At 42.1% G+C, this 26,097-nt stretch overlaps 1 protein-coding gene across 8 annotated transcripts in view; it reads right to left on the bottom strand.

The window, feature by feature from the left end:
• Positions 1 to 26,097, bottom strand: part of ccdc142 (coiled-coil domain containing 142) — a 164,882-nt gene that overhangs the window by 47,511 nt on the left and 91,274 nt on the right. For all 8 annotated transcript variants that reach the window (XR_007263052.1, XM_048601969.1, XM_048601951.1 and 5 more), the window contains one exon: positions 4,583 to 4,732. Coding sequence is in view for 7 of the 8 variants with exons in the window: in XM_048601969.1 (XP_048457926.1) it covers positions 4,583 to 4,732 (150 nt within the window). In the remaining variant the exon portion in view is untranslated. The remainder of the gene's footprint in view (positions 1 to 4,582; positions 4,733 to 26,097) is intronic.

The following is a 26,097-nucleotide window of genomic DNA, read 5'->3' on the forward strand; positions in this document are numbered from 1 at the left end:
CGTTTGCCCAGAAAAGGAAATCACATTCTTTCCACATACTCGTCCCAGTCTTCATTGGCAGAATCAAACGAGTCAAGCTTCCAAAATAATGGCACGATGCTAGAAATGCTCACCCAAACTCAAAGACAACTGTTGTGAGCGAATTTCTTCAGCAGCATTTCTCAAGCCCTCGTCCATGAATCACAGGAAGCTAGCATCCAGGTTCAGCACATAATACGGAAGGCCAATGGAATGTTGGTATTTATTTCAAAGGGAATGGAGTGTAAAAATACAGAGGTCTTGCCAAAACTAGTTAGATCACACCTAGAATAACTTGAGTAGTTTTAGTCCCCTTCCCTAAGGAAAGATTTCTGACTTTGGAAGCAGTTGACACAAAGTTCAATGGTTGATCCCAGGTAAAGAGATATTTTCTTATGTGAAAAGGTTGAGTAGGTTGAATCTGCACTCTTAAGAATGAGACAGACCTAATTAAAACACACAAGATTCTTAGGGACTTGACAGTGCAGATGCGGAAGATTATTTTCCATTGTAGGAGAGTCATTGGTGTCATACTGATTTCATTCCTTCATGCCCAAATTTCAACTGGTCTTCCAAAAGGAATTCAATGGAATACCCATGTGCCTGGAAGCCTGATGAACAATCATTATTTCAATTGCTAGCTTATAGAAATGAACCTCCCATGACCGAAGGAAATCTAAGTGCCACTGCAGAGATTCTCATGAGAAGTTCTTTAGTGGTTTTAAGTGTTATTTTGGCATCAGCGAGCAATAGGTAGTTGTTTCCATTTTACCTTTGCCTGAAGTCTAAAGTAAACTTTGACAATCTACTCCACTCTCCACTATCATTAACACTAGTTTATTAATACCATTAGAGGAATTTTAACAGCCTCCTTACCCAAAAAAAAAGGTGGTTTGGGTCAGGTGGGAAGTTAAAATGGTAAAGATCTGAATCTCAATCTCAGCCTACCCAGTACTGGCTCAAAAGGAATTGGGAAGGAGGCTGGTTAACAAACCAAGATTCAGTTTAGCAATTTAAGTAGTAATAATGGCTGAGATCCTATTGGACTAACAGAGCTCTCACCAATAGCGAAATAGTGGCGATTCCCATCAGTTCACAGTGCTCCTTCAAGCACTTAGAGTCATAGAGGTCTACAGCATGGAAACAAGCTTCTCGGCGCAATCTGTCCATTAAACTAGTCCCATTTGCCTGCATTTGATCCATATCTGCCCATACCTATCTCATCTATGTACCTGTCTAAATGTTTCTTAAATAATGAAACTGTACACGCTTCCACCACTACCTCTGGCAGCCCATACCAGTAGCCCATTCCAGACACTCTCTATCCTCTGTGTAAAAAAATTGCCCCTCTGAACCCTATTGCATCTCTCCCCCTCACCTTAAACCTATACCCTCTAGTTTTAGACTCCCTTATTAGAGGAAAAGCTGTTGGCTTTCTACCTTATCTATGCCTCTTATGATTTTATACACCTCTGTAAGGTCACCTCTCAGTCTCCTATGTTCTAGGGAAAAATATCCCAACCTATCCAACCTCTCCTTATAACTCAAACTTGTGGCCACTGTCAGTTAACCACTGTGGAGGTCCATGGAGGCAGTAATCTTGCCTGACAGCTGCCAGACTCTGATCGGGCTCCAAGTGCTGTCACCAAATGCAAGGGCAGTGGCAGATATTGGCAACTCATCCACAATTGGCTAGTGTAAGAAAGACCGGAGACCAAAGGCAGTGAACGCAAGGTGGAGACTGCAGGATAGTCATCGCAGAGGTTAGAAGTGGGTGTGAGGGTGGCGGCAGTGTGTGGTGGGGAGCCAGAGGTTAGGCATTGTGATCAAGTACGCTGGAGGTGACGACAGGGTGTAGCTTCCAGCATCACCCCCACCCTCCAATTCCTACTGCCCAGTCCTTCAACCAGGCACAGAGCAATGGATCTTCCTGAACACTGTTGACAAATCTGAAAAAAGTTTTCTGTGCCTTCTTCAAGACTTTGGAAGACCCACATTTCATGGCTGACTCACTATTACATTGCAATGGGGGCATGGATAATGAGTCACAATTGCTTCAGTAGTGAGATTAAGGAGAAGGCACTAGTGAGACCTCAGCTGGATTACTGTGTATAGTTCTGGGCACAACATTTTAGGAAGGATGTGAATGGTTCCACGAATGAGAAATTTCAGCTATGGGAAAATACTGAAATTAGGACTATTCTGCTGGGAGGAAATTAGGCTAACAGGAGATTGGACAGAAGTTTTCAAAATGATGAGCTGGCAAGATAGGGAGAAACTGTTCCCGCTTGTAAAAGTAACAAGAACAAAAGTGTGTACATTTAAAGTATTATGCAAAAGAAGCAAGAGCGATGCAAGGAAACATTTTTTTCCAGACAGTGGGCAGTTAGGGTATGAATGCATGCCCTGGTAATGTGGAGGAGGCAGGCTCAATTTGAGGTATGCAAAAGGGCAATGGACAATTATTTAGATAAAAATAGTGAACAAGGCTATGGGGAAAAAATGGAAGATTGGCACTGGGATACGATGCTCATTTAACAGGTCTTTTGGGCAAATGGGCTGAATGGCCTCCTTCTGTGCTGTAACACCTTGACTTTGTGAAATGATATCACCCTGCCAAAGGCCATGAGTTCAACCTCCAACGTTCCCACTCCAACCAAACTGGCGTGGTAGGTTTTGAAACTGTTGGGAAGCTGACGTGGGACCCCTTATTAAATGGGATCACCACTATGTTTTTTGCCATGAGGGGCTGTATTAAAGCTAACCTAATGAATCACAGAATTGTTGCAGCACAGAAAGACACTTTTTGCCCTACTACATGTACAGCATCTCTAAATAAGCAATTCACCTTGTACATTCTTCCTTTTCAGATAACAATCTAACTTCCTTTTGAATGCTTTGATTGAAGCCTCCTCCATCACAATCTCAGGCAGTGGATTTCAGACCTTAACTACTCTTTGTGTGAGAAGCAGGGCATTCATATTAGGAATCTCTTGTGGGAAGTCATATTGATCTCTAATTTCTAATTTCAAATTTAATTCCAACTTGCTGGGTTTCCTGAACTTTGGAAGTCAGCAGCTAAAGGATTGCAAGGACTGCTGGATCTATGGGTAAGTGTTTTCCTACTAACCAATCAGATCCGCTAACCAATACATCCATTCCTCCCATCTCTTTCTCCAGTTCTCCCAACCTGTGTCCAATCATGTAGGCCTTCAACTTCTCACATAATGGCTGCTAGGTCTCAAGTCTCCAGGCCCCAACCTCCTCACCACTCCATTGTTGCACCAACCTCTCAATCTGACTGACTGCAACACAAAAATGAAGAAAAACAAATGTTAATCTGGTCTTGTAATTAAATTCAGCAGGACCTTCAGGACATGTTGAGTTTCCTGACATTAAACCAATGCTTCCACTTCTTTGTCACCTCTGAGTAAAAGTCCAGTCCCATATTTTTTATTGTGGTAAGTTGTCTAGTTTTAAGTAAAATAATTTATGTCAGAATATTTAAAATGAATTTTGTCATTAAAGTAGATTGGGCAGTTAAACAACCATGCATCAACTCATTTAGTTCATAATTGTTTGAAATTTTGCTGAAAACAGACATGAAATTGAAGGTTTTTGTCTTGCACACATCAGGACTGAAACACAAGCAAACTATCTTTACAAAGGTACAACATGTGACATTATTCTCTTTGCCTGCTAAGAACAGGACCTGTTTATGAATACATGGCTTCGAGAATGTCCAAATGAATCAGACTGGGCTGACTGATTTCTTTAAACTGGTTTCTGGTATGATTCTTAGCACAGTTAGAATACTACATGTTGTCCACTAGAAGAACCACATCAAATATTGGACACTATGTTCTGAATTTTGCAAATGTGTCTGCTTAGAACAGTTGTCACGCCACCTGCTGCAGACAAGTCAAATGTACATGTTGTTTGATACAGTCTTCCAGTCATTGGGATATGCAAACTACTACTTGCTATTGTACAGGCACAGAAACTCATTTTTGGCTGTGACTTTTTGGCTTGACGGCAATATTCTGTTAATGGAGAATACAATTTGTGTGATACTGCAAAGTAGAAACAAAGCAAAGTACAATTGGCTACTTTCAGACGTTTTCCTCTTTACTCATTTAACCTTTCAAGAATTAGGGGAAGGCAGTGGTCTAATGTTAGTGTTACTGGATCGGTAATCCAGAAACCCAGTGAAATGTTGTGGGACAAAGGTTTGAAACGCCACCATGTCAGATAGTGAAATTTGAATTCTGCAAAATCTGCAATTAAAAGCTACCTCATGTGACCACGAGCTATAGTTGTCATAAAAACCCATCTGATTCACTAATGTGCTTTATGGAAAGAAATCTGCATTCCTTACCCGGACTGGCCTATATGTGACACACAGCGCTGTAATTGACCCTTAACTGCCCTCTGAAATGGACTAGCAAGCCAATCATGTTAAGGACAACTGGGGATGGGTAATGAATGCTGGCCTTGCAAGCTGCTCCCACATCCCATGAATTAATTGAAATAAACAAAACAATTTAAAAGTAGGATTACTTACGTTGAAGATTGCTGCAACATAGCCAAGTTCTTTCACTAATGCAGATACTTGAACCAACAGTAAAGTCTCTTGAATTTCATGGCTATTTATTTCCTCAAAGCACAAGGTTTCTGCAAGTTGCAACATCTTTGATGCCATAACCCTGAGAAGCTAGTTCGAAAAGAAATGTTATCAGCAAACTCAAAAAATTTTAGACCTTTATATATACACACACAAAAACATAAAAATATACAGCTATCAGATAAACATGTTTGCATCAGGAATAGACCAAATATAAATGTGAGCTGACGTTAGTTTTCGCTTCTTTATTTATGCAATGTAGGCTTCGCTGACAGAGCAAAATTTGTACCAATTTTTAATTGCCCTTAACTGAGCGACTTGCTTAACAATCAAGATGGCAGTTAAGAATCAACCATGTGAATGCAGTCACACATAGGTGAGATTGGGCAAGGACTGCAGATTTATCTCTCTGAAAGACATAAATAACTTGTTAGTTTTTACAATAATTAACAACCAATGACAACTTCAGGGTTACAGCTACTGAAACTACTTTCAATTCCAGACTTTATGAATCAAATTTAATTTCACCTACTGCCATGGTAAGATTTGAACCTGTGTCCCTGGAATGTAGCTTAATCACTGGATTACTAGTCCAGTGACATTACCACTACATCACTGCCTCCAATTTCATTGATCAAACTAAGCTTGGTTTGTTAACCTAGAAAATTCTTTGAATCTTCATAATGAGGGACTGGGTAACCAAAATAGCACTGGAAGTCCTACTCTCACAGCTAGCACCCACCATTTTCATTGGGTACTGGTGGCAGTCATTCATCTGTGTTTCACATTAACATTTGCAGGTGCCTAATCGCAGCTGCCTTCAAGTAAATCTAATTTTCACTAGTGGAATATCAAAAGCATGACTTGTTGGTTTTACACCTTTCAGGAGAAGATATAAGGCTGCTGGAGTTCTTTGCAGAAATAATGTAATCTTGTAGATGGGTGCAGGGAACACCTTTAAAAGAGGCAAGATGACTTTTAGGAGAGGTCTAGTACCAATACGGATTTTTAAAGAGGACATGAAAACGTGGGTAAATTAATTGGGACTATCAAGGGAAACGTCAGAAAAGCAAATTATTACAGATGAAGGTGATCTAAAATAAAATCAAAGGTCTGGAGAAATGCAGCGGGTCTCGCAGCATCTGTGGACAGACAAACAGTCAACATTTTATTTACTATATAAACAAATCTTCAGAACTCCAGGAACTGTCAAAGCATTTATGTCTCCTGAGCTTTGAAGCTTTGAAAAACTGTCTGCGGAGTTTGCTTTGCCTGTTGATATAGGCCTGAGGGTTATCATTATAGAATTTGTACTCCAAGGCTGATTTCACAATCCTTCAATATCATTGTGGGATGCTTATCAGTTCATATTTTGATTGTCGCCCTACATGCATTTAAAATTGTTAAAGTGGTGTTAAGAAGGTAGAAACTATGAGGAAGGCATTGGCCTCATGGTATTATCATTGGACTGTTAATCCAGAAACCCTGGGGACCTGGGTTCAAATCCCACTTTTTTAGGATGGCCACCTGAGACCAACTGGGTTCCACAGGGATCTGTATTGAGACCACAATTGTTTATAATATATATTAATGACTTAGAGGAAAGAAGTGGGTGTACTGTAGACAAATTTGTAGAAGACACAAAAGTAGGTGGAAAGGCAAGTTGTGAGAGGGATACAAGCAGTTTACAGAGAGACATTGATAGGTTAAGTAAGTGGGCAAAAAGTTAACAAATGCAACATTGTTCATTTTGGAAGGGAGAACTGAAGAACCGAATATTAACACAAAGGGACTTGGGGGTACTTGTGCATGAAACACAGAAAACTAGCACACTAATATGGTGGCACAGTGGTTAGCACTGCTGCCTCACAGCACCAGCGACCTGGGTTCTGATTCCATCCTTGGGCAACTGTCTGTGTGGAGTTTGCACATTCTCCCCGCGTCTGCGTGGGGGTGCTCCGGGTTCCACCCACAGTCCAAAGATGTGCAGGCTAGGTGGATTGGCCATGTTAAATTGCCTGTCGTGTTCAGGGATGTATAGATTAGGTGGGTTATAGGGGAATGGGTCTGGGTGAGATGCTCTGAGGGTTGGTGTGGACTTGTTGGGCCGAAGGGCCTATGTCAAGGGGGTTGGAGTATAAGAGTAGGGAAGTCGTACTTCAGTTGTACAAGGTGCTGATGAGACCATGTCTGGAGTACTGCGACCAGTTTTGCAGCCCGTATTAAAAGAAAGATTTCATTTCATTGGAGGCAATTCAGAGAAGGTTCACTTGGATGATACCTGGTATAGAGGGGATGTCTTATGAAGAAAGTTTAAACAGGTTAGTTAGTTCTGAGGAAGGGTCATCGGACCCAAAACATTAACTCTGATGTTTCTTCACATATGCTATCAGATCTGCTAAACTTTTCCAGCAACTTATGTTTTTGCTCCTGATTTACAGCATTTGCAGTTCTTTCAGTTTTTATTTGGTCAGTATAAAGGCTGAGGGGAAGTTTCTCATCATGGGAGAGTCTAGAACCAGAGGGCATAGTCTCAGAATTAAAGGGTGTCAAATTAAGACTGAGAAGAGGAGAAATTTATTCTCTCAGACTGTTGAGAGCCTTTGGAACTCCTTGCCACAGAGAGCTGTGACAAAGCCTTTGTTTATACTTGTCATACCATCATCAGCATAGAAACAGGCCCATGTCTATGTCATCCAAAAACAAGGTAATCACTCTTTCTTTATTTCTAAGCTTTACCCAGGTGGCCTCATTTGAAGATCCTTCTAGGATGTCCTCCCTCATTACTGCAGTGGCAGTTTCCTTTATCAATAATACAATGCCTCCATCTCTCTCACCTCCCCATACTGCATCTGAACCTACTATACCCTTGAATGTTGAGCTGCCAGACCTGTCCTCCCTTCCACCATGTACCACATCTCTGTGATTGCAACGCTATCCTTCTCCCATGTGCTGATCAATGTTCTAAGTTCATTCATCCTACCAGTCAAGCACCTTGCATTAAAATAGATACAATATGGCTTTCTAGAGTCCCATGTGCCTTATCCTGCCTGTGTTCTCCACCTACTGAGGTGTCCTCACATTCCTTCTATACCTTGGGCCTTGCTTCCAACCTTACGTCTACTCTGTGCCCCATCAGTTTTAAACCTCCCCAAGGGCATGAGGAAACCTCCGAACAAGGATAATGGACCCATTCCAATTCAGGCACAACCTGTCCAGGTTGAACAGGTTCTACCTCCTCCAGGATCTGTCCCAATGATCCAAAAATCTAAAGCCTTCCCTTCCTTTAGCCATGGGTTCATCTGACCTATCTTCCTGTTCCTATACTTAGCAACATGTGGCACTGGAAGTAATCCAAAGATTACAACTTTTGTAGTCTCCGTCTTTAATCTACTTTCTAGCTCTCTAAATTCCTGCTGCAGGACCTCATTTTGTTTTTAACCTACATCATTGGTATCCACCACAGCTGGCAGTTCACCCACCATCTTTAAAATGGCCTGCAGCTGCTATGAGACATCCCCACCCTGGCAACAGGGAGGGAAAATACTATTCAAGAGTCTCGTTTGCTGCCACAGAACTCGTATCAGTTCCCCTTATAATCGAGTCCCTTATCACTAAAGTTCTCCCAGTCTTTTTCCTCCCCTGCTGTGCAGCAGAGCCAACCATGGTGCCATAAACTTGGCTGTTGCTGCTTTCCCCTGAGAGGCCATCCCCTCAACAGTGCCCAAAACAGTACATCTGTTTGAGAGGGGCAAACAAACTCCTTTTAAAACTCACCATACCTGACACCAAGATTAGTCGATCTCAGGAAATTGAATGAAAATGTCAGGCCAGGAGAATTTACACCCAAATTGATGAACATTAGATGTATGCTATTATTGATATCATTGACATTAAGTAGCTGTTTTGACTTTTACCCTAACCCTAACCCTATCGCTACCTGCAAGTTCATAGAATCATAGAATCCCTAAAGTGTAGAAACAGGCCCTTCAGCCCAACAAGTCCACACCGACCCTAGGAGCATCCCACCCAGACCTATCCCCTTATAACCCACCTAATCTACACATCCCTGAGTAGGCTTTGAGTAGGCTCCTACACTGCCTGCCTACATTTGCAAGGCTTCCTGGTGGTCACCCAATGCTTTTCCACCTGTGTAGTCCTTACTTGTGGTGTGACCAGCTCACTAAACGTGCTACCCACTGAGATAGATGGATTCTTGATGGTTGAAGAATCAAGGGTTATGAGGAAAGGGCAGGAAAGTGGATGTGAGGAATGGCAGTTCAGTCACGATCCTATTGAATGACGGAGCAGGGTTGATGGACTGAACAGAGTAGTTCTGTTCCTATTTCTTATGGTTGTATGGTTTTATGAAGTTAATGAGTGGTAATGAGGGTGTGAGGCCATAAGGTGGCATTAGTTGGCATGATTAGGCAACAAAATCTGGATTGATGTTTATTTTATTGCTGTTTTAACAGCTGTGTTGCAGTCACTGATCATTATGATGGGTCTTTCCCAAAGTCCATTTCCACAGCTGGCAGCCCTTGTAGCTATTTCCTGAACACTTTCTGGGGGCCACAGGCAAACAAACTCCTTTTAAAACTCACCATACCTGACACCAAGATTAGTCGATCTCAGGAAATTGAATCAAAATGTCAGGCCAGGAGAATTTACACCCAAATTGATGAACATTAGATGTATGCTATTATTGATATCATTGACATTAAGTAGCTGTTTTGACTTTTACCCTAACCCTAATCTTATCGCCACCTGCAAGTTCATAGAATCATAGAATCCCTAAAGTGTAGAAACAGGCCCTTCAGCCCAACAAGTCCACACCGACCCTAGGAGCATCCCACCCAGACCTATCCCCTTATAACCCACCTAATCTACACATCCCTGAACACTATGGGCAATTTAGTATAGCCAATCCACCTAGCCTGCAATGTGGGAGGAAACCACAGTACCCAGAGGAAACAGACACGGGGAGAATGTGCAAACTCCACACAGACAGTCGCACGAGGGTGGAATCGAACCTGGGTCCCTGGTGCTGTCGAGGCAGCAATGGTAACCACTGAGCCACCGTGCTGCATGAACCATTTTATAAAAAGGGTCATGTTACATTACCACCATCCAACTGAACAACAGAGCAGGTTCATGGGGTAAAATGGAACACTCCATAGAATTATAGAATCCCCACAGTGTGATAACAGGCCATTCAGCCCAACATGTCCACACCAACTCTCCGAGGAGCATCCCACCCAGACTCACCCCCCTACCCTATCCTTGTAACCCTGGATTTCCCATGGTTAATCCACCTAATTTACACATCCATGGACACTATGGGAAATTTTGAATGGCCAATCCATCTAACCTGCACATCTTTGGACTGTGGGAGGAAACTGGAGCACCCGGAGGAAACCCATGCAAACACAGGGAGAACATGAAAACTCCACACAGACCGTTGTCCAAGGCTAGAATTGAATCTGGGTCTTTGACGCTGTGAGGCAACAGTGCTAACCACTGAGCCACCATGTCCCATCTGTTGTGCTCATTCAAAATAATTTCTTGCCTGGCACCAAAACGAGAATTTTGGCAGCTCACGGCAGATGCAATTCTAGTTTCTAGTGTTTATTTAGCAACAAAAATTGGAAATTGGCACTCCACACTGCCAAACACAGGAATTAATATAATGTTGAAGCATTTCAAAGCACAGTACAGTGCTCAGGCCTATTCAAGGTCTAACAGATTTTAGGGAGTACTTCAATGCAATAAACATGAGTCAAAATGATTGTTGATTTACAATGTACCAATTCATTCCCATTATTGCATGGGCTTTTAATTTTTCTCTGAACTTTCAGAACTACATATCATTCCCAATTACTTTGTCACGTGATACAATTACTTTGCAGCGTTACTACATTTGTTACTATTACGTTGCTTTCACAGACCTAGTCATAAAAGAACACTGATGGTTGTTATGAAATACAAGGCTATAATTTTCAGTTGGGGGGTGGGTGGGGGGTGTTAAAGAACAATGAAATGCTCAAGCTTCACTTGCAATATCCTCTGTACACATCACTCATTCCGAAAAAGTGAATTATTTATCTTCTGGATCTGGAAACCAAACTAAATTTGTAATTAATTACCAGTAAATTTGTAAGATTTTAGGAAGATGATGAGCAATTTGCCAAGTTAGAATGGAATAAGTACACATAGGACTTTGCAGCAACAATAAGACTAAGACTATTCTCTAAACATTGATTCCAAAAGTACAGAAATTGCAGAAAATTACAAAACTACTGTAAGCAATTTTACAATGGATAAATATAGAAATCATGGGCTAGTTTCAATTGAGTAGGACCTGTGAAATGAGTAGGACTGACAATCTGTAGATGAGTCATAGAATGATACAGAATAGAAGGGTGATAATCAGCTCATTGTGCCTTTGTTGGTTCTTTACAGACAATCTAATAGAAACATAGAAAACTGAGGCCATCTGGCCTTTCAATCCTGCCCCACCATTTAATATTGATCATGTCTGATCATCCAACTGAGTATCCTATTCCTGCTTCCTCCAGATACCCTTTGACCCCTTTAGCCCTAAGAACTATATCTAACTCCTTACTGAAATCATTCAATGTTTAGTCCTCAACCACTTTGAGGTAGAGAATTCTACAGCCTGGCTGGGTGAGACCTTGCTGAAACCACACCTGGAGAATTATTGGTAGTTTCAGTTTCCTTATCTGAGGAAGAATGTTCTACCTATGGAGGAAGTAAACGAAACATGTACTGGACTGATTCCAGGGATGGCAGGATTGACATATGAAGGGAGACTGGATCGGTTAGAACTGTGTTCACTAGAGTTTAGAAAGATGAGGAGGGAACTTCAGTGAGCAGAGTGATGTATCAGGATGGTGGGAGCTATTTCAGCAGGAGCAGGTCTTGCCACTGGCAGATGTGTCCTTGGAGCACGGTGTCAGAGCAGGAGATCCCTCCCTGCATATTATCAGTGGCAAGCCAAGGCTCTAAAATGGCCCAAGATAGTTGAGGAAATGTTGGGCAGTCCACTCTGCGCTGTCCACCTACTTATATGGCCCATCCAACCCTGCCCTACATTCACTCTTGGTGTTTCATTCTATCTCCTGTATGCAGCCCATGTTGACGGGAAACTGACATGTCAGCTGGTGCTACTATGATAACAAGGTGTAGAGCTGGATGAACACAGCAGGCCAAGTAGCATCAGAGGAGCAGGAAAGCTGATGTTTCAAGTCGAGACCCTTCTTCAGAAAATGTGGTGCTACTATGCTCATTTCCTACCCATTTCTATACTGTTTCTGGCGACGGCTCATATTCAGATCTATATCTTTAGTCATCCAAGGGGCTCTAGTCTTAAATGCCCTTTCACTTTCCTTCCCAATGGAAATAGTCTATTCTTCGAAGACCTCACATCATTTAATTACTGTTCTGCCCATCAATTTTTGAATCCAATCCAGTTGAACCAAATCCCTTTTTAACTCAGTGAAGTTAACCTTCTTCCAGCCAAATATCTTTAAACTTGATTGCTCCTGACCTTTTTCCATAACTATTCTGAACTGATATTACAATCACTTCCCCATATGCTCTTCCACTGAAATACAGCAAACTTTGTTTTAACCATCAACTTATGAACCGGCACTCTTGATAAACCAGTAAAAATTATATCCCCGAAATACTGGTGGTAAACTTCATTATCACGATCGCTGAGATGTTGAGTAGTCAGTTGAGGGTGCGAGTGAGAAGGCTCTCTGCCGGCAAGTTTTACTTAAATTATTATTTGCTGGAAAGAAAGTATAACAGTGCATACCTCCTGCATTACATTTATTTTACTTAGTTTGTGTCTTTACATTGATTATGTGGACGGCTTGATGAACCAGAATATTTGATCAATCAGTACGCTCCTGGTCCCATAGGTGCCAGTTAATAAAAGGTTGCTGTATTTCAATTTGCCTCACTTCATTCTCCAGGACTAGTGCACCTTTCCTCATTGGATTGTAACCAATCCAATTTTGATCAAGAAAGCTCTCGGTATTTCTGTCAGGGGTTCATCCCATTCTTTGCCCTTAACATTGCTATCCCAGAACCTTAGCCTACTGCTGATGATACGAAGGATGTTGTTAAACTTTATAGGGTGCAGAAAAGATTTACAAGGATGTTACCAGGACAAGCTAAATAGGCAGGGGTTTTTATCCCCGCAGCGTCACAGGCTGAAGGGTGACCTTACAGAAGTTTATAAAATCATGAGGGGCATGGATAAGGTGAACAGTCAAAGTCTTTTTCCTAGGGCAGGGATGTCCAAAACTAGAGGGCATAGGTTAAAGGTGAGAAGGGAAAGATTTAAAAAGCACTTGAGGATTTTAAATCATAGTGTTAAGGGAGTAGATGGGGTGGAATTTGTTAAATGTGTTCAGGGAAGTTTCCTCAAGCAGTATATAGAGGGTCCTAGTTGGGAAGGGGCAAAACTCAACCTAATCTTGGGAAATAGGGCAGGACAGGTAACTGAAGTGACAGTGGGGGAGCACTTTAGGACCAGTGAGCTTAGTTCTATTAATATTAAAATAGTTACGGAGAAGGACAAAACTGGTCCACAGGTTCAAGTTCTAAATTGGGGCAAGATGAATTTTGATGGAATTAGACAGGCGCTTGCAGGGGTTGATTGGAGTAGTTTGTTTGCAGGCAAAGGAACCTCTGGCAAATGGGAGGTTTTTAAAATTGTGATAGCTAGAGTTCAAAGTCTATACGTTCCGGTGGAAGTGAAGGACAAGGCTGGCAGGAGTAGGGACCCTGGGTGACAAGAAATATTGAGGCTTTGACTAGAAAAAAGGAGGCATGATTCAGGAATAGGCAGCTGGGATCAAGGGAATCCCTGGTGGTATACAGGGGAGACAGGAGTTTACAGAAGGAAATCAGGAAAGTGAAAAGGGGACATGAGATAGCTTTGGCTGAGAAGATTAAGGTGAATCCAAAGAGATTCTATAAATATATTAAGGGAAAAAGAATAACTAGAGAGAGAACAGGATCCCTCATGGAACAAAGTGGACATGTATGTATGGAACTGCAGGAGATGGATGAGGTACTCAATGAATATTTCTCTGTTTACCATGGAGAAATACATGAAGACTTGGGGAAGTTAGTGGTCATATCTTGGGGATAGTCCATATCACAGTAGAGGTGGTGTTGGAAATATTAGAATGTATGAGGTGGATAAATCTCCTGGCCCTGACCAGGTATATCCAAGAACCCTACAAGAGGCTAGAGGAGAAATTGCAGGGGCCCTCGCAATAATATTTACATCAGCATTAGCCACGAGTGAGGTCCCGGAAGACTGGAGGGTAGCGAATATTGTGCCCTTATTTAAGAAGGGCTGAGAAGAAAAACACGGGAATTATAGACCAGTAAGCTTAACATCTGTGGTAGGTAAGTTACTTAAAATTCTGAGGGATAAGATATACATGTATTTAGAAAGACAGGGTTTGAATTGGGATTAGTCAGCATAGCTTTGTGTGTGGGAGATCATGCGTCACAAAGTTGTTAGAGTTTCTTGATGAAGTGGCCAGGAAGGTTAATGAGGGCAGGATGGTAGACGTAATCTACATGGATTTCAATAAGGCCTAACATGGTAGGCAGCTCTGGAAGGGTAGATTGCTTGGAATCCAGGGACAGCTGGCAAACTGGATCCACAATTGGCTTGATGGTAGAAAGCAGAGAATAATAGTGGAAGGATGCTTGTCGGACTGGGGGCCTGTGACTAGTGGTGTGCCTGAAGGGTCGGTGCTGGGCCCATTGCTGTTTGTTATCTATATCAATGATTTGGATGAGAAAGTACAAGGCATGATTAGTAAATATGCGGATGACACTAGAATAGGTAGTATTGTGGACAGTGAGGAAGGTTATCAGAAATTGCAGCAGGATCCTGATCAGCTGTGGAAGTAGGTCAAGAAATAGCAAATAGAGTTTAATATAGATAAGTGCAAGGTATTGCATTTTGGAAAATCAAATCAAGCTAGGATTTCATGGTGAATGGCAGGGCCTTAAGGAGTGTAGTGGAACAGAGGGTCCATGGAGTTCAGGTGCATGGTTCTCCGAAAGTGGAGTCACAGGTAGACAGGGCAGTGAAGAAGGTTTTTGGCACATTGGCCTTCGTTAGTAAGGCATTGAGTACAGAAGTCAGAAAGCTATGTGGCAGTTATACAGGACGTTGGTGAGGCTGCACTTGGAGTATTGTGTTCAGTTTTGGTCACCTTGTTATAGGAAGGATGTTATTAAACTGGCAAGAGTGCAAAAGAAATTTACAAGGATGTTGCCAAGGACTGAATTATAGGAAGTGGCTGGACAAGCTCGGACATTTTCCTTTAGAGCGTAGGGGACTGGGGAGGCAGGGGATCTTATAGAAGCGTATACGATCAAGAGAGGCATGGATAGGGTATATGCACTCAGTATTTTTCCCAGGGTTGGGGAATCGAGGTCTAAAGGAACGGGGACCTGAGGGGCACTTTTTTTTTTTTTTTTTTTACACAGAGGGTGGGACGCATATGGGTGCCAGCGGAAGTGGTTGAGGTTAGTACATTTACAACATTTAAAAGGCATTTGAATGAATACATGGATAGGAAAGGTTAGAAGGATATGGGCCAAGTGCAGGGAAATGGGGTTAGCATGGATGGACATTTTAGTCGGCATGGACCTGTTTGGGCCAAAGGGCCCGTCTCCGTGTTGTAGGACTCTATGATTCTACGTGTAACTTTTTCATGCAGAGGATGGTGCGTGTATGGTGCCATAGGAAGTGGTGGAGGTGGGTACAATTCCAATATTTAAAAGGCATCGGGATGGGTAAATAGGAAGGGTTAAAAAGGAATATGGGCCAAATGCTCGCAAACGGGACTAGATCAGATTGGGATGTCTAGTCAGTGCGGAAGAGTTGGACCAAAGGGTCTGTTTCCGTGCTGTATGACGCTGCGAGTCTATATGAAGGGAAAGACCTCCTGCTCTGACAGAGATCAAAACTTCACACAATTTTCCAGATGTGGTCTCACTAAGGCATCACCCAGAGAGTGGTCAGTCTGTGGAATTCTCTGCCACAGAAAGTGATTGAGGACAAAATATGGAATGTTTTCAGTTAGGGGGTAGATATAGTTCTCAGGGCTAAAACAATCAAAGGGTATAGGGAGAAAGCAGGAACAGGATATTGAGTTGGATGATCAGCCATGATCACATTAAATGGTGGAGCAGGCACAAAGGACTGAATGGCCAACTCCTGCCCCTATTTTCTATGTTTCTATTTGATTGTCTATCAAAGAGTCAACATAGGCACAATGGACTGATCATCATCCATTTTCAAGATGCACTGGAAAAACTTACCAAGAGTTCTTTGGCAGCCCCTTTCAAGCCTGCTACCTCTACAACTGGAAGGAGATGGTTAGCAAATGAACAGTTCCCAAACAAGCTGCATATCATCCTTACTTGGAATCACATTGTCATTGGATTAAAATCCAAACTCACTTCCTAACACCAGGATAGGTATACTTATACCAGATGAACTACAGTGCAAAAACAATCTGCTTTTTTATTCACTCGTAAGACGTGGGCATTGCTGGCTGGGCCAACATTTATTGCCTGTCCGTAGTTGCGCTTGAGAAAGTGGCGATTAGCTGCCTTCTTGAACTGCTGCATGTGTTGTAGGTAGACCCACAATGCCTTCAAGGAGAGAATTCCAGGATTTTGACCCAGCAACACTGATATACTTCCAAATCAGGATGGTGTGTGACTTGGAGGGAAACATGCAGGTAGTGGTATTCCCACGTATGTGTTTGTCTTTGTCCTTCTATCTAGAAGTGGTCATGAGTTTGGAAGGTGCTGTCGAAGGACATTTGGCGAACTTCTGAAGTACATCTTGAGGACAGTACACACTGCTGCTAGTGAGCATCGGTAGTGGGGGGAGTGGATGCTTGTACATATGGTACAATCAAGCAGGCTCTTTTAACCTAGATGGTGAGAAGCTTCTTGAGTGTTGTTGGAGCTGCATCCATCCAGGCAAGTGGGAAATATCTGCCTTGCAGATGGTGCATAGGCTTTAGGCAGTTACTTGCTGCAGTATTCCTAGCCTCCGACCTGTTCTTGTAGCCAGTGTTTACGTGGCAAGTCCAGTTGAGTTTCCGGTCAATGGTAACCCCCAACATGTTGATAGATGGTAAGGCCATTGAATTTCTAGGGGCAATGGTTAGACTGTCTGTTATTGGAGATGGTCATTATCTGGCATTTGTGCAGTGCAAATGCTACTTGTCAGTTATCAGCCCAAGCCTGAAGGTTGTCCAGATATTACTGCACTTCAGTGTGGACTGCCTAAGTATCTGGGAAGTTGTGCATGGTGCTGAACATTATGCAATCACCAGTGAACATCCCCACTTCTGACCTTCTGAAGGACGGAAAGTCATTGATGAAGCAGTTGAATATGCCTGGACCTAGGACACTACCCTGAGGAACTCCTGCAGAGATTTTGTGTAGCTGAGATGACTGCCTTCCAACAACCACAATTATCTTCCTATGTGGCAGAGAGCAACAAGCAGAGAGTTTGCTACCGATTCCCATTGATTCCGACTTTGCTAGGGCTCCTTGATGCCATACTCTGTCGGATGTGGTCTTGGTATCAAGGGCTCGAGAATTCAGCGCTTGTGCCCATGTTTGAGCCAAGGCTGTAATAAGGTCAGGAACTGAGTGGCCCTGATGGAACCCAACTGGGCATCACTGAGCAGATTATTGATAGCACTGTTGATTACACCTTCCATCACTTTACTGATAATCAAGGGTAGGCTAATGGGGTAGTAATTGGCCAGGTTGGATTTGTCCTGCTGTTTTTTTGCGCGTACAGGATGTAACTGGGCAATTTTTCTACATTGTCGAGTAAATTCCAATGTTGTAACTGTACTGGAACAGCCTGGCTAGGAGAGCAGCAAGTCTGGAGCACAGGTCTTCAGTACTATTGCAGGAATGCTGTCAGGGCCCAAAGCCTTTGCAGTAGCCAGTGTCTCCAACCATTTCTTGATATCATATGACTGAACCGACTTGGCTGAATACTGGCAACAGTGATGCTCAGGACCACTACAGGAGGCCAAGATTGATCATGCACTTGACACATCTGTGAAGATTGCTGTGAATGCTTCGGCCTTATCTTTTGCACTGATATTTTGGGGTCTTCCGTCATTGTGGATGGGGGTATTTGTGGAGCCTTCTCCTCCAGTGAGCTGTTTAATTGTCCTCCACCATTCATGACCCAATGTGACAGGACTGCAGAGCTAAGATCTGATCCATTAGTTGTGAGATCACTTAGCGCTGTCTGTCACTTGCTATGCTGTTTGGCATGCAAGTTTGCTGTTTGGTAGCTTCACCAGGTTGACAGCTCACTTTTAGGTATCCCTGGTGCTGCTCCGGGCATGCCCTCTTACACTCTCCATTGTACATGGGCTGATCCCCTGGTTTGATGGTCATGATTAAGTAGAGAATATGCTGGGCCATGAGATTGTACTGGAGTACAATTCGGCATTGTTGGTGGCCCACAGCACCACATAGATGCCCAGTCTTAAGTTCTAAGGAAGGGTCACCGGACCCGAAATGTTAACTCTGTTTTCTCCTTCACAGATGCTGATAGGCCTGCTGAGCTTTTCCAGCAACTTTGTTCTTGTTCTTGATTTGCTAGATCTGTTCAAAGTCTGTCCCACTTAGTACGGTGGTAGTATCACACAAAATTACAGCAGGTATTCTCAATGTGAAGGTGGGATTTTGTCTCCAAAAGGACTATGTGGTGGTCATGGACAGATGCATCTGCAGTTGGCAAATTGGCAAGGATGGAGATCAAGTATGTTTTTATCTCGTTAGTTGCCTCAACACCTACTGCTGACCCAATCTAGCAATTATGTCCTTTAGGACCTAACCAACTTGATCAGTGTGCAGCTGCCAAGCCACACTTGGTGGTGGTTATTGAAATCCCCCACTTAGAGTACATTTTGACCCCTTGCCACCCTCAGTTTTTCCTCCAAGTGTTGTTCAACATGGAGGAGTACAGATTCATCAGCTGAGGAAGGACAGTACCTAGTAATCAGCAGAAAGTTTCCTTGCCCACATTTAATCCGAAGGTGTGAGACTGTATAGGGTCCAGAGCTGATGTTGAGAACTTCCACGATAACTCCTGCCCAACTGTATACTGCTGTGCCGCCACCTCTACTTGGTCTATCCTGCCAGTGGGACAAGTCATATCCAGGGACAGTGATGGTGATATCTGGGACATTGTAAGGTATGATTCCATGAGTGCGACTATGTCAAGACTGTTGCTTGACTCGTCTGAAAAATAGCACTCCCAATTTTGGCATTAGCCCGCAGAAGTAATTAAGGAGGACTTTGCAGGGTTGACAGGGCTATCCTTACCATTATCGTTTCCAGTGCCTAGGTTGATGCCAGTGGTCCATCCAGTTTCATTTCTTTGTTGAGACGTAGTGATTGATAAAACTGAATGGCTTGCTAGGTCATTTAGAGGGCAGTTGCTAATGCTCTGGAGTCAAATGTGGGCCAGATCAGGTGAGGATGTCAGATTTCCTTCCCTGAAGCGCATTAATGAGCCAGGTGGGTTTTTCCACCAATCGACAATGACCTCATGATCATCAGTAAATTCATAATTACAGATTCGTTATTTGTTCTGAATTCAAATTCCACCACCTACTCTGGCAGAGTGCTAACCTGGGTCTCCAGAATATTCAGAGATAGTAGGAACTGCCGATGCTGGAGAATTTGAGACAAAAAGGTGTAGAGCTGGATGAACACAGCAGGCCAAGCAGCATCAGAGGAGCAGGAAAGCTGACGTTTCGGGCCTTTCCATAGTTGCCCTTGAGAAGGTTGTGGTGAGCTGCCTTACTGAACCGCTGCGATTCACATGCTGTAGATAGATCTACAATACCCTTAGGGAGGAAATTCCAGGACTTTGATCCGCCGACAGTGAAGGAATGGCGATATATTTCCAGGTCAGGACAGTAAGTGGCATGGAGGAGAACTTGCAGGTGGTGGTGAAGAAGGGTCTAGACCCGAAACGTCAGCTTTCCTGCTCCTCTGATGCTGCTTGGCCTGCTGTGTTCATCCAGCTCTACACCTTCTTGCCCCAGAATATTAGCCGAGTTTCTGGATTAATGGTACAGCAATAATACTACTACCAACCTCACCAAAATTTTTTTCTTTTCCTTAGATTTCCTGAATACTGTGAAGTCAGGAATATTAAGTTCCCAGTCTTCCCTTTCTTTGAGCTAGTGCCTATTGTTTGCTTCTAGATCTTGCATCACGTGACAACTTCTGCCTGCAACCTTGCTGACAACACTTGGTGCATTTCTTACAGACACAATGCTATTTTAGACCGAATCGTATGTGGCTCTGTTTCAACTCTTCAATTTCTGAGCTATAAAATGATTCATAGGAAATATTTCTATAGATAATTCACTGCAAGAAAAAGCTCAAATTGGAAGGAGGGTTGCAATTAGAATCTCAAAAAATATAGGGAATAACTCTGTAATAAAAATATGCTCGTTAACAACATTGGTGATAATAAGGTATGTGTGGTATATGTATAAATACTGTTGACGGATATATTGAAGCTTTAATTGCAAATAATATTAGTTTCTGTTTTTTTTAACCCTCTGTAAATTAACATTTTATGCAGATCATTGGAAGCCTCTGATCTGATGAATGGTTTTTCTCCTCTTGGTTCAAGGTCATCCCATCAACTACAGTTAATAATTATAGCTGAAGTAAAGTGTAAGGGTGAATAGGTCACTGAATTCTTAGTTATTATTGACTACTTTTAATAGTAGGTAGGACAGCATAGTTATAAATAAATCAAAGCAGATTTTGGAATATACGCCAAGCGTGCCAATAATAGTTGATTTTTAAGCAGGGAGTGCCAGTTGAGTTCATAAATGTAAATTGAGTGATTGTTTAATCTGGTTGTTCACATTGTCCCACTGTCCCTAATGGCCTTATTAATGCATCAGTTTGACAGGAAATCAATCCTGATAGGATTTAATTCAGCCTTTGACCAAGAGATTTTGAATAGAGTTATAAGGATATAATTAAACATCATGCAATCATTTGAAAATAACTGAAAATGCATTTAGTATTCTGGATGGAGATTAATGCTTGGGGCTTTTATTAACCCTAGCACCACAAACGCCTATTTATTGTACATTCTAATTTCAATGAATCAATACACTTCTTGTTTATCTATCACATAAATCATATATCCAGTATACAATGTAAGTAACTTTTTTTAAAATTCATTCACAAGATGAAGGTGTTGCTGGATAGGCCAGCATTTATTACCCATTCCTAATTGCCCAGAGGGCAGTTAAAAGTCAGCCAGATTGCTGTGGGTCTGGAGTCACATATAGGCCAGACCAGTTAAGGATGGCAATTTCCCTGCCAAAAGGACATTGGTGAAGCCATTTGAACCAGATAGATTTTTCTGACAATGATTTCATGATCATTATCCTAATTGCAGATTTTTTTTTTTATTGAATTCAAATTCCACTAGCTGCCATGGCTGGGTTTGAACTTGGGTTCCCAGAACATCAGAGATAACAAGGTGTAGAGCTGGATGAACACAGCAGGCCAAGCAGCATCAGAGGAGCAGGAAAGCTGACGTTTCGGGCTTAGACCTTTCTTCAGAAAAGCATCACCTGGGTCTCTGGATTAACAGTCCAGTGATAATACCACTATGTCATCACCTCTCCAAGTTTCTAACTTAAATTGATAAAATTAATTCTATGAGAGATTATGACTATCAGGATAATCATTTACAACTTTTTCATGTGCGGCTGAACTACTAGTCAAATAAGTGGGAAGCGATGGCCTAGTGGTATTATTGCTGGACTGAAAATCCAGAGACCCAGATAATGTTCTGGGGACCCAGGTTCGAATCCCACCATGGCAGATGGTGGAATTTGAATTCAATAAATTATCTGGAATTAAGAATCTAATGATGACCGTGAATCCATTGTCAATTGTTCGAAAAACCCATCTTGTTCACGAATGCCCTTTAGGGAAGGAAACTGCCATCCTTACCTGGTATGGCCTACAATTGACTCCAGATCCACAGCAATGTGGTTGGCTCTTAACTGCCCTCTGGGCAACTAGGGATGGGCAATAAATGTTGCCTAGCCAGTGATGTCCTCATCCTGTGAATGAATGAAGAATAAAAGAAATAAAAACAAAGTGTTAGAGAAACTCAGCAGGTCTGGTATTATTGGAAAAGTAAAAAACAGACCTAATGTTTTGAATCCAATGACTTACTCGGAACTGAAGAGAACTGAAAAATGATGTTTTTAATGCTGTTGACAAAAACGAAGGATGAGTGAATGGAAAGATGGTGAGGGTGAAAGCGCTCTCACTGAATGGGCAGAGCTGAACAGATCCAAATGGACATAGAAGACCATAAATTCAATGTCCAAGGCTATTTTCAGGAATAAAAAAAAATGTGTCAAATGATGCACTTTGGAAGAAGTAACAAAACTAGGGAGTACTCATTGAATGGCAGGACACTAGGAAGCTCAGAAGAACAAAGGGATTTTGGGATGCTTGTCCACAGATCCCAGAAGGCAGGTTAGTAGGGTAGTTAAGAAGGCGTATGTGACACAACTTTATTAGTTATGGTATAGATTAGATCAGAAGTCAGACGACACCAAGGCTATAGTCCAACACGTTTATTTGAAATCAGAAGCTTTCGGTACTTTGTCCCTTCGTCAGGTGAAGTGAAAGATTAGCAGACAAGCACAGAATTTATAGGCAGAGAGATCAAAAGATCATACAAAGTGGAGTGTCGAAAGGCTGAATAAAAGATCACTGGCGGTGATCAAGAGTGTCCAATGGCGTGAGTAAAATGTCAACAGCTGAATAACAAGCCTCTGCCTATAAATTCTGCGCCTGTGGGCTTCTCTCTCACTTCACCTGAGGAAGGGGCAACAATCCGAAAACTTGCGATTTCAAATAAACCTGTTGGACTGTAACCTGGTGTCATGTGACTTCTGACCTTGTCCACCCCAGTCCAACACCAGCACATCTATATCGTGGTATAGATTATAAGAATAAGGAAGTTATGTTGGAGCATTACAGGACCTTGGCTAGGCCAAAGCAGGAGGTATCGTGTGCAGTCCTGGTCACTGCATTATGAATAGGATGTGATTGCACTGGAGGGGATGCATAGGCAATTCACTGAATGTTGCCAGGGTTGCAGCAACTTAGCTATGAAAAGAGGCTGAATAAACTTGAGCTGTTGTCTTCGGAGCAGAGAAGGCTGAGACAGCACCTGATTGAGGTGCATAAAATTATGAGTGGCATGGACAGGGTAGATAGAAAGGTACTGTCCCCCATAGTGGAAGGGTCAATAATGAGGGGGAATAATTTTAGGGTGAAAGGCAGGAGGAAATTTGAGGAAAATACTTTTCCACCCAGAGGGTAGTGGGAAGGTGGAATGCGCTGCATCGGAGGGTAGATCATAAGATCATTAGATATAGCAGCAGAAATTAGGCCATTCAGCCCATCGAGTCCGCTCCGCCATTCAATCATGGCTGATAAGCTCCTCAACCCCATTCTCCCACTTTCTCCCCGTAACCCTTGATCCCCTTGATAAGCAAGAACCTATCTATCTATCTCAGTCTTAAATGTACTCAATGATCTGGCCTCCACAACCTTCTGTGACAGTGAATTCCATAGATTCACCACTTTCTAGCTAAAGAAGTTTCTCCTTATCTCCGTTCTAATCCTTTACTCTAAAGCTGTGCCCTCAGGTCCTAGTCTCTCCTACAAATGAAAATATCTTCCCAACATCCACTCTGTCCAGGCCATTCAGTATGCTGAGGTGAGAAACCGCATAACCTTTAAAAAGGTACTTGGATGAGCATTTGAAATTTCATAACATTCAAGGCTATGGGCAAAATGCTAGAAAGTGTGATTAATATAAATTTTTCGCAGTACAGAATAAAGAGCCTCTTCTATACCATATGATTCTGGGGAATGGAAGAACTGATGGAACCCAAGAAAATCACAATCAACAGAGTTGTACTGAGTAAGTTTTTGGAGCCTGTGGACAGATGGACTTAACTGAGGGTCTTAAAAAGAAGGAGCTGGCACAAATTTTAATTTTCCAAAACTTATTGGTTTCAATAATGGTCCATTTGACTAGGAGACAGCGAATGTAACTCCTTCAATCAAAAAGATAGAGAGGTTAAGCAGGAAACTACTGGCCAGTTACCTTAACATTTTCCCAATTACAGATGTTAAAGAGTCTATTACTAAAGAGGTTATAGCAGGGCACTTGGAAAAGTTGAAGGCAATCAGCCAGAGTCAATAAGGTTTTGTGAAAGTCATGTTCTAATCAATGTACTGATTCAGGACCCAACAAGTGCTGGGGATAAAGGAGAACTGGTGGATGAATTATACTTGGATTTCTAAAGGCAATTGGTAAGGTGCCACATTAAAGATTACTGCATAAAATAAAAGCTCATGGTATACGGGGCAATATGCTGGAATGTATAAAAGACTGGCTGGCTAACATGAAGTAGAGAATTGGCAAAATGGTTATTTTTGGCAAGACATTACGAATAGTCTGTGGCAGAGATTGGTGCTGAGATCTCAACTGTTTACAATATATATAAATGACTTAGATGAAAAGGATGGAAGGTATGATTTCCAAATTTACCGACGATGCAAAGATAGGTAAGAAAGTAAACTGTTAACAGGATATAAGGAGGCTACAACAAGCTACAGACAGGTTAAATCAGTGTGAAAAGATTTGACAAATAGAGAGCAATATGGAAAAAAGTGAAACAAAAACAGAAATTGCTGGAAAAGCTCAGCAGGTCTGGCAGCATCTGTGGAGAGAAATCAAAATTAATATTTTGGGTCCAGTGACCCTTCCTCAGAACTGATGGTAGTTAGGAAAATGTTGGTTTTTATGCAGAAAGTAGGGTATGGGGAGGGGTTAAGCAGTGAGGAGGAAATGATTGGTGGAGATAGATCCCATACAAAGAGAACTGTTGGACAAAGGAATGGATAATGGTCAGGATAGGAGGATGAATAGCTATTAATGGTCCCCATTAATGGCTGACAATGGGCTCTGTGTAATAGCAGACTATATGATAACAAAGCCCGGAGTGTGGGGGTTGGACAAAGGACATGGAAAAAGCTCAAGACCTAAAGTTGTTGAACTCGATATTGAGTGCAGAAGGCTGTAGAGTTCCCAAGCGGGAAATGAAGGTGCCCCATGCGACCTTCCCCAGCAACTGTAGAAGCTGTAAAACCTGTTTACTTCCTCCCTCCTCAGTATCGACGGGTCCAACCACAAACTGGGCACAATATTCCAGACGTGGCCATATCAACACCCTGTACAACTGCAGCAAGACATCCTTGTTTCTGTACTTGTATCCTCTCACTATGAAGGCCAACATACAGTTTGCCTTCTTTATTGCTTACCACACCTATGTGCTTACTTTCAGCAACTACCTAAACACTTGGACATCCTGGTCTCAAATATTCCCCTCTCCCAATTTCCAGTCATTCAAATAGTAATCTGTTTTCCTGTTTTTGCAACTAAAATGGATAAATCTCACATTTGTCCACTCATAACCTGTCCAAATCACACTGCAACATCTCTGCATCCTCCTCACAGCTCACCTTCCACCCAGCTTTGTGTCATCTGTTAGAAAATTCTGAGATATTAGATTTAGATCCCTCATCTAAATCATTAACATAAATTGTGAGTAGCATATATCCTTATGGTATACCACTTTCTATCATTCAGAAAAAGATCCATTTATTCCTGTGCTTTATTTCCTCACTGCTAATCAATTTTCTACCCATCTCAAAACACTACCTTCAATCCAAGACACTTGAATTTTACACATTAATTTCTTATGTGGGACTTTGTCAAAGGTTGCTTGACAGTCCAAATAATCTACCTTAAAAGAGATTGCATACTGCATGTCATCAAAACACACACAGAACGCACTGGCAAAGCCTATATTTGCTGCCATTCCTTCATTACCCTTGAACTATCACAGTCCATGTGGTGAAGATAATCCCACAGTGATTTTACTTTGGTATCATTGAGTAGTTTGCTAGGCCAGTTAAGAGTCAACTACACTGGATTGGACTCGATGCCACATATAAACAAGACTAAATAAGGATGACAGATTTCCTGTCCCAAAAGGCACTATCAAATCAGGTGAATTTTTATAGTAATCTTGATGTTTCGTGGTAACCTTTGCTTGATAGTAATTTTACTAAAGATGTAATTAGTAGATAGATATTTGTAAATCAGTGTCAGCAAGTGCTGCGAAAATAAGCAGAAAATTGGAGCAAGAGATAAGAAGTGTGGAGCTGCAGGAGCACACCAGGCC

The sequence above is a fragment of the Rhincodon typus genome, chromosome 1 (assembly GCF_021869965.1).
Source record: "Rhincodon typus isolate 14 chromosome 1, sRhiTyp1.1, whole genome shotgun sequence".
NCBI lineage: Eukaryota > Metazoa > Chordata > Chondrichthyes > Orectolobiformes > Rhincodontidae > Rhincodon > Rhincodon typus.